This window comes from Coregonus clupeaformis, chromosome 21 (assembly GCF_020615455.1).
Source record: "Coregonus clupeaformis isolate EN_2021a chromosome 21, ASM2061545v1, whole genome shotgun sequence".
Classification (NCBI taxonomy): domain Eukaryota; kingdom Metazoa; phylum Chordata; class Actinopteri; order Salmoniformes; family Salmonidae; genus Coregonus; species Coregonus clupeaformis.
The window spans coordinates 42,971,891-42,981,395 of NC_059212.1; the positions used below are offsets into that span (position 1 = coordinate 42,971,891).

At 46.6% G+C, this 9,505-nt stretch overlaps 1 protein-coding gene across 4 annotated transcripts in view; it reads right to left on the bottom strand.

Moving 5' to 3' along the window:
- Positions 1 to 575: 575 nt before the first annotated feature.
- Positions 576 to 9,505, bottom strand: part of LOC121535546 (collagen alpha-2(VI) chain) — a 47,311-nt gene continuing 38,381 nt past the window's right edge. For 2 of the 4 annotated variants that reach the window (XM_045205912.1, XM_045205911.1), the window contains exons 23-28: positions 9,479 to 9,505; positions 9,166 to 9,347; positions 8,750 to 8,928; positions 8,498 to 8,536; positions 3,790 to 4,124; positions 576 to 1,617 (exon numbers count right to left, since the gene is read on the bottom strand). The exon at positions 9,479 to 9,505 is cut by the window's right edge and continues 68 nt beyond it. In XM_045205912.1, the coding sequence (XP_045061847.1) occupies positions 1,351 to 1,617; positions 3,790 to 4,124; positions 8,498 to 8,536; positions 8,750 to 8,928; positions 9,166 to 9,347; positions 9,479 to 9,505 (1,029 nt within the window). In that variant the 3' untranslated portion in view covers positions 576 to 1,350. Of the gene's footprint in view, positions 1,618 to 3,789; positions 4,125 to 6,682; positions 8,068 to 8,497; positions 8,537 to 8,749; positions 8,929 to 9,165; positions 9,348 to 9,478 lie in introns of those variants that run through there. The other 2 variants (XR_006657180.1, XM_045205913.1) reach the window with 2 other exon arrangements.

Below are 9,505 nucleotides of genomic sequence, written 5' to 3' on the forward strand. Positions count from 1 at the left end.
GGATCATTACTGTAAACGTATTTAGGCCTTCAACACAGTTACAATAGGATCATTACTGTAAACGTATTTAGGCCTTCAACACAGCTACAATAGAATCATTACTGTAAACGTATTTAGGCCTTCAACACAGTTACAATAGGATCATTACTGTAAACTTCTTTAGGCCTTCAACACAGCTACAATAGGATCATTACTGTAAACGTATTTAGGCCTTCAACACAGTTACAATAGGATCATTACTGTAAACTTCTTTAGGCCTACAACACAGTTACAATAGGATCATTACTGTAAACTTCTTTAGGCCTTCAACACAGTTACAATAGGATCATTACTGTAAACGTATTTAGGCCTTCAACACAGTTACAATAGGATCATTACTGTAAACGTATTTAGGCCTTCAACACAGTTACAATAGGATCATTACTGTAAACGTATTTAGGCCTTCAACACAGTTACAATAGGATCATTACTGTAAACGTATTTAGGCCTTCAACACAGCTACAATATAATCATTACTGAAATCCAGGTGCAATACAGATGTGTTCAAACACACTCACACACAAATAAGACATAGGTCTGGTTTCACCACAGCTGGCTTTATTACATAATGTTCAGTTTACAACAAATGCATTTTCAGTGTGTGTGTGCATGTCTGTGTGTGTGTTGGGTATAGGTGTGGGAGTGTGTGTGTGAGAGAGAGAGATGTGTCTAAATGAGTCTGGTTCCCTGAACTAGAATAATAACGTATAAAGAGGCACTTCTATTGAAATTACAAAGTTTGAAAAACGTAACTGTTTAAAAAAATGAAGACTGTTTGAAAAACGGAGTTGACTGTTTACGTTAAGACTGTAGAATGTGTGTATGTAACTCCTTCACTAGAATAGCACCTTTAGTGTAAAATACAAACCTTACAGTGAGGGATCTCTTCTAGAAACACAATACAGACCTCACAGTGAGGGATCTCTTCTAGAAACACAATGCAGACCTCACAGTGAGGGATCTCTTCTAGAAACACAATACAAAGAAAACAACTACAGAAAAATAGACTTACAATTGCAACCTCTTTTACACTTCAGTATCAGTAACTCTCTGATGAGAGAGGCTTTGGTTGTTTGGCTTAGCTAGTTAAAGGTGAAATCTGTAATTTAATTAATTAAAAAGAAATGCCTTGTGTCTCTTGGACGAGCTAGAAGTTCAGCTTCCAAGTTCCGCAATTTTTTACTTAAATCTGGCAAACCACAGAGCACCTTCACATCTGAGAACACATCAATTTGTTTGTTTATTCATTACTAAAAATATTCTTACGGATTGCACCTTTAACTGTTCGTTAGAACACAGCTCGTTAGCTGATTAGCAGACCCAGCGGATGAAGCGTTCGAAGAAGGTAGGTTTCCCCAGCGTGGCATAGTCCTCCCCTCTAAAGATGGCTGATGTGTCACCCAGGGCAACCTTCCTCAGCACGTCCTGGTCCGTGTCAGTCCCCATGGCGATCACCGTGGGAACACCCTCAGCCCGCCGCATGGCCGACACGCCCTCCTCCAGGCTGTCGCTGGCAGTGATGCCGTCAGTGATGAAGACAAACGACAGCTCTGCATTACGACGCGCCAGACGGCTCCCCTGTAGAACACACAGAGACAGTATAGTTATACAGTGTTAGGACGCGGCAGACGGCTGTCCACACAGAGACAGTATAGTTATACAGTGTTAGGACGCGCCAGATGGCTGTCCACACAGAGACAGTATAGTTATACAGTGTTAGGACGCGGCAGACGGCTGTCCACACAGAGACAGTATAGTTATACAGTGTTAGGACGCGGCAGACGGCTGTCCACACAGAGACAGTATAGTTATACAGTGTTAGGACGCGGCAGATGGCTGTCCACACAGAGACAGTATAGTTATACAGTGTTAGGACGTGGCAGACGGCTGTCCACACAGAGACAGTATAGTTATACAGTGTTAGGACGTGGCAGACGGCTGTCCACACAGAGACAGTATAGTTATACAGTGTTAGGACGCGCCAGATGGCTGTCCACATAGAGACAGTATAGTTATACAGTGTTAGGACGCGGCAGACGGCTGTCCACACAGAGACAGTATAGTTATACAGTGTTAGGACGCGCCAGACGGCTGTCCACACAGAGACAGTATAGTTATACAGTGTTAGGACGCGGCAGACGGCTGTCCACACAGAGACAGTATAGTTATACAGTGTTAGGACGCGGCAGACGGCTGTCCACACAGAGACAGTATAGTTATACAGTGTTAGGACGCGGCAGACGGCTGTCCACACAGAGACAGTATAGTTATACAGTGTTAGGACGCGGCAGACGGCTGTCCACACAGAGACAGTATAGTTATACAGTGTTAGGACGCGGCAGACGGCTGTCCACACAGAGACAGTATAGTTATACAGTGTTAGGACGCGCCAGATGGCTGTCCACACAGAGACAGTATAGTTATACAGTGTTAGGACGCGGCAGATGGCTGTCCACACAGAGACAGTATAGTTATACAGTGTTAGGACGCGCCAGACGGCTCCCCTGTAGAACACACAGAGACAGTATAGTTATACAGTGTTAGGACGCGGCAGACGGCTGTCCACACAGAGACAGTATAGTTATACAGTGTTAGGACGCGGCAGACGGCTGTCCACACAGAGACAGTATAGTTATACAGTGTTAGGACGCGCCAGACGGCTGTCCACACAGAGACAGTATAGTTATACAGTGTTAGGACGCGGCAGACGGCTGTCCACACAGAGACAGTATAGTTATACAGTGTTAGGATCGCGGCAGACGGCTGTCCACACAGAGACAGTATAGTTATACAGTGTTAGGACGCGGCAGACGGCTGTCCACACAGAGACAGTATAGTTATACAGTGTTAGGACGCGTGCAGACGGCTGTCCACACAGAGACAGTATAGTTATACAGTGTTAGGACGCGGCAGACGGCTGTCCACACAGAGACAGTATAGTTATACAGTGTTAGGACGCGGCAGACGGCTGTCCACACAGAGACAGTATAGTTATACAGTGTTAGGACGCGGCAGATGGCTGTCCACACAGAGACAGTATAGTTATACAGTGTTAGGACGTGGCAGATGGCTGTCCACACAGAGACAGTATAGTTATACAGTGTTAGGACGTGGCAGACGGCTGTCCACACAGAGACAGTATAGTTATACAGTGTTAGGACGCGCCAGACGGCTGTCCACACAGAGACAGTATAGTTATACAGTGTTAGGACGCGCCAGACGGCTCCCCTGTAGAACACACAGAGACAGTATAGTTATACAGTGTTAGGACGCGGCAGACGGCTGTCCACACAGAGACAGTATAGTTATACAGTGTTAGGACGTGGCAGACGGCTGTCCACACAGAGACAGTATAGTTATACAGTGTTAGGACGCGCCAGATGGCTGTCCACACAGAGACAGTATAGTTATACAGTGTTAGGACGCGCCAGACGGCTGTCCACACAGAGACAGTATAGTTATACAGTGTTAGGACGCGCCAGACGGCTGTCCACACAGAGACAGTATAGTTATACAGTGTTAGGACGTGGCAGATGGCTGTCCACACAGAGACAGTATAGTTATACAGTGTTAGGACGCGCCAGATGGCTGTCCACACAGAGACAGTATAGTTATACAGTGTTAGGACGCGGCAGACGGCTGTCCACACAGAGACAGTATAGTTATACAGTGTTAGGACGTGGCAGATGGCTGTCCACACAGAGACAGTATAGCTATAGGTTGTTGACGTTGTGTTGTGCGTGCGTGTACCTGTGACATCACCAGGTTATTGACAGCGTGTATGATGGCGCTGCCCAGAGAGGAGGCGGAGTCCATGTAGCTCATCCCAGCCAGCGAATCAGCGATCACCGTCAGATTGTGTGTGAGCGAAAACTCAACCCTCTGTTCTGATTGGCTGCCATATTGCAGCAGGGCGATGCGGGCATTCCTGTCGTCTGATTCGCCATTGGCCAGAGTGAGGCGGCGAGCCACGTTCTCGATGAACTCCTTGGCGCGGCGGTGGTTCTCCACTCCCATCCTCTCTGACCCGTCCAGCATGAACACAAGGTCCACGGGGCGCTGCACACAGTTGGCCACTGCTGGTTCTGAAACACACACAGGCATACACCCGTTGGAGCGTCACACACACACACACACACACACACACACACATCTATTTGAACTATGAACATACAGACACACACCAACACACGTTAACTTGCAAACACACTGTCACACAAACACACACTGTCACACAAACACAGCACACAGCTGACAACAGCTGGCTCAGAAACACAACAGCTTGATAACAGCATCTGTCTAGTCTGAGCGAAGAGGAAGTTGACTGGCTGTCTAGTCTGAGCGACGAGGGGAGGAGGAAGTTGACTGGCTGTCTAGTCTGAGCGAAGAGGAAGTTGACTGGCTGTCTAGTCTGAGCGAAGAGGAAGTTGACTGGCTGTCTAGTCTGAGCGAAGAGGAAGTTGACTGGCTGTCTAGTCTGAGCGAAGAGGAAGTTGACTGGCTGTCTAGTCTGAGCGAAGGGGAAGTTGACTGGCTGTCTAGTCTGAGCGAAGAGGAAGTTGACTGGCTGTCTAGTCTGAGCGAAGAGGAAGTTGACTGGCTGTCTAGTCTGAGCGAAGAGGAAGTTGACTGGCTGTCTAGTCTGAGCGAAGAGGAAGTTGACTGGCTGTCTAGTCTGAGCGAAGAGGAAGTTGACTGGCTGTCTAGTCTGAGCGAAGAGGAAGTTGACTGGCTGTCTAGTCTGAGCGAAGAGGAAGTTGACTGGCTGTCTAGTCTGAGCGACGAGGGGAAGAGGAAGTTGACTGGCTGTCTAGTCTGAGCGAAGAGGAAGTTGACTGGCTGTCTAGTCTGAGCGAAGAGGAAGTTGACTGGCTGTCTAGTCTGAGCGAAGAGGAAGTTGACTGGCTGTCTAGTCTGAGCGAAGAGGAAGTTGACTGGCTGTCTAGTCTGAGCGAAGAGGAAGTTGACTGGCTGTCTAGTCTGAGCGAAGGGAAGTTGACTGGCTGTCTAGTCTGAGCGAAGAGGAAGTTGACTGGCTGTCTAGTCTGAGCGAAGAGGAAGTTGACTGGCTGTCTAGTCTGAGCGAAGAGGAAGTTGACTGGCTGTCTAGTCTGAGCGAAGAGGAAGTTGACTGGCTGTCTAGTCTGAGCGAAGGGGAAGTTGACTGGCTGTCTAGTCTGAGCGAAGAGGAAGTTGACTGGCTGTCTAGTCTGAGCGAAGAGGAAGTTGACTGGCTGTCTAGTCTGAGCGAAGAGGAAGTTGACTGGCTGTCTAGTCTGAGCGAAGAGGAAGTTGACTGGCTGTCTAGTCTGAGCGAAGAGGAAGTTGACTGGCTGTCTAGTCTGAGCGAAGAGGAAGTTGACTGGCTGTCTAGTCTGAGCGAAGGGGAAGTTGACTGGCTGTCTAGTCTGAGCGAAGAGGAGAGGAGGAAGTTGACTGGCTGTCTAGTCTGAGCGAAGAGGAGAGGAGGAAGTTCATTGGCTGTCATCCAGTGTTTACATGTTTGCTCCATGCCCCCCCCCCCCCAAAATGGCATCCCTACCATGTATAGGAATTAAAGAACCAACATGTATAAGGAGAACTGCAGGGGTCCAAGTACCGAACCCAGAGGAACACCTCATCATTTGTTTTGGGTGCTCAGATAATTCAGCCAGCAGGGAACATAATTACTATCTATCTAGGTCTTCAGCCAGCAGGGAACATAATTACTATCTAGCTAGGTCTTCAGCCAGCAGGGAACATAATTACTATCTAGCTAGGTCTTCAGCCAGCAGGGAACATAATTACTATCTAGCTAGGTCTTCAGCCAGCATGGAACATAATTACTATCTAGCTAGGTCTTCAGCCAGCATGGAACATAATTACTATCTAGCTAGGTCTTCAGCCAGCAGGGAACATAATTACTATCTAGCTAGGTCTTCAGCCAGCAGGGAACATAATTACTATCTAGCTAGGTCTTCAGCCAGCAGGGAACATAATTACTATCTAGCTAGGTCTTCAGCCAGCAGGGAACATAATTACTATCTAGCTAGGTCTTCAGCCAGCAGGGAACATAATTACTATCTAGCTAGGTCTTCAGCCAGCAGGGAACATAATTACTATCTATCTAGGTCTTCAGCCAGCAGGGAACATAATTACTATCTAGCTAGGTCTTCAGCCAGCAGGGAACATAATTACTATCTAGCTAGGTCTTCAGCCAGCAGGGAACATAATTACTATCTAGCTAGGTCTTCAGCCAGCATGGAACATAATTACTATCTAGCTAGGTCTTCAGCCAGCATGGAACATAATTACTATCTAGCTAGGTCTTCAGCCAGCATGGAACATAATTACTATCTAGCTAGGTCTTCAGCCCACTAGCTCCCCGCCCACTCGGCCCACTAGCTCCCCGCCCACACAGTCTGTCTTTTCAGACTGCCTGGTAGTTTGACATGAAAAATAAATGTTTATTTCTCAAATATTTACCATCTTGATCAGGAAAAAAATATTGCAGGTGATGTTTTAGTCACTTAAAAGGTTATTTTACTTGGTAATCTGAATGACTGTTCGGGATCTTTAACACAGCTGTGACCTATCACTGGAGGATGGTTGGTAGCAGACTCAGAGATACAACAACAACATGACTCCTTGTTTCCCTTTGCACTATTGATTTATTTCACATAGGCAAACATGACAGGTAAGGAAAACATATATTCTCTACTAAAAATACATGATCATATCTTTAAGATATTCTCTCTATAGGATATTGTTAATCCAATAATACTTATATTTAGCTGAAGCTAAGTATGTTGCAGTCTCAGAGCTAAGATAATACAGTAAACTTCTCTCTTTTAAAACGTTCTCTGTTTTCACTGTCTAACACCCCCCACTTCACATGCACATCAAACAATACCAGATGGATACAGTAATTGTTATTTTTTTAAAGCAATTATTATTAGTTTTTTTGTTTTATTAAATGTATTTAATTCACTTAAATGTAGGTTTATCCAACAGATCATGTCCGTTCAATAAATTATCTACCCATCACATACCCAATAATCCCATAGGCCTAACATGTAATGCCCATAACCAACCCAAACACTAACATTCACAGAAAACTAAAATGGCTGCTGTAACTATGGCGATGTGCAAAACTGCAAAACGGTATCTTTGTGGAATCATACAGTGATTCAGCAAGTGGTTCGAGGGATTTGAGTGGTTCACAGTGGTAAATGGGTTCAACATCACAGCCATATACAAAATACTGAACTGTCTTAAGTGTCTAAAACTGCAGGTCCAACTAAACAGGCTTTAAAAACCCCAGATCCAGAGCAGTAGCTAATCACTCACCTTAAGAACAAGCTTAGAGATGTTAGCGGCATAACTTACCACCTGCCTGAAAGCTTATCCACTCTGGCCATATAACTAACAATGTTAGCATCCTCCCAGAGCTATGCACAATAACAAAAAGATGAATCTAATATGTTTAAAATATTCCAAGCGATATTAGTCTATTAGGCAAAAACCTCAAACTGATCGCATAGAGCTAACACTATTAGCATAAAACATTAGCACAGAGCTTACACTTAGCATATAGCTAACAATATTAGCATTAAGCTGACAATATAAGCACAGAGCTAGCACTCCTAATCCATTAGTTAGCACTGTTAGCTAATTAGCTAGCATCGTTAGCACATTAGTCAGCAACTTTAGCTCATCAGCTAGCGTTGTTAGCTAGCTCGCTAGCACTTTTAGCCCGTTAGCACAGCCCCAGTGCTTTGGCTGGGTCTCCCATGATGTCTCCGTAGACCAGCCTGAAAGAGTCGATGAACAGCTGTGTCCACTGCTGCCTGTCAGCGCCTGGCTGAGCTAGCTTAGCCCGCTGAGCAGTGTAGGCCATGGTCGCCACGCCAACCCCATACTGCTGCTCCCGTAGGCTGCCCAGCAGGCTGGCTACGCCCCCGACTGAGGAAGGGACCATTGAGGGGCTGCCTTGCTCCGCAAGCTCCTCCCAGCGGGGAGGGGCCACGCTGTCGGGCACGCCCCCTCCTGCAACGAGCGGGAGAATGGTGGGCGGAAGAACGCGACACGACGCATCAACATCCCAAATGGTCACTTTCCAATATGGCCTTCGGTACACCCAATATGGCCCCCGGTACACCCACCAAGCATGTAGCTTATCTGTTCTACTCTTTCTAACTTGTTAGTTCTTCAAATCTCTGGTTGAATTATCTTCCTTACTATGTGGACATTGTATAGCATCAGGGTGATGGACTGCAATGCTCATGCAAACCTTTAAACGTTTTTTGATGTCAAACCAAGCGAGACAGTATGGAGAACGAGTTAAGTACTGGACTGGACTGCACTCAACCAGCAGGTTCAGGGTTCAAAACCAACTTCAATCACAGACCATAGGGCATGTGACAATTAAAAATCAGAATGAAAATCTGTAAAATGAAAATCCTCAGAATGATCTTACCAGTTTTACAGGGGAGGTCAGGACACACGATGACAGGATCTGAGAGGATGATAAACAGACAGAGAGAGAGGTTACTGATATTATACATCTACATGTAAAAGAGAGAAAGAGAGAGAGAGTGAATTGTTATTTATGTGTGTATTGTTTCTGACAGTGTGTGTAGGTGTGTGTGTAGGTGTGGACGTGTGTAGGTGTGGACGTGTGTAGGTGTGTGTAGGTGTGTACATACTGTAGGTGTGTGTGTGTGTGTACCTGGGCAGAGCACGGCCTCTATCTTGTCGATGAACTCCTCCGCCACCAGATCAGCGAAGCGTCTCATCCCCAGCACCCTCCCGTCTCTCTGACAGGCTATACTCTTCAGACTCTCATTCTCCTCTATCTGGTCAAACATGTCTCCTATACCGATGGCACTCACATCCACACTGGGGTCACTGCTCACACACACACACACACACACACAGAGACACACACACACACACACACACACAAAGAGACACACACACACACACACACAGAGACACACACACACACACACACACACAGAGACACACACAAGCACACACATACACAGAGACACACACACACATGCACATGCACACACACACACAAATCGTCAGTAAGAATAGCTGATAAAACATATCCCAGACAACCCTCTCCCGGTCAGCTACCTGCAGAGGTATGTGAGCAGTGCGTCGTCGTCCCTGGGGTCGAACCGTCCGTCTGTGATGACCACCACGGTGACGTTGGCTTTAGCTCGGCGGCTGTCCTTGATCAGGTGGTCGTAGGCGTATTTCAGCGCTGACGGGGTCCACGTCCCGCCGGCTATCCATTCCAGACGCTTTACCGCATCCTACAGACAGACAGCCAGACAGAGGGTGGGAGGGTGTTAGCCCGCTGAGCTAAAGCCTAGGCATTAGCCTGGGGAGCTAAAGCAAGTCTTCAGGTGTCAGGTAATGTAAGACGTGTGTGTCACTCCACTACCTTGAAAGCAGACAGGGAGTCGATCTT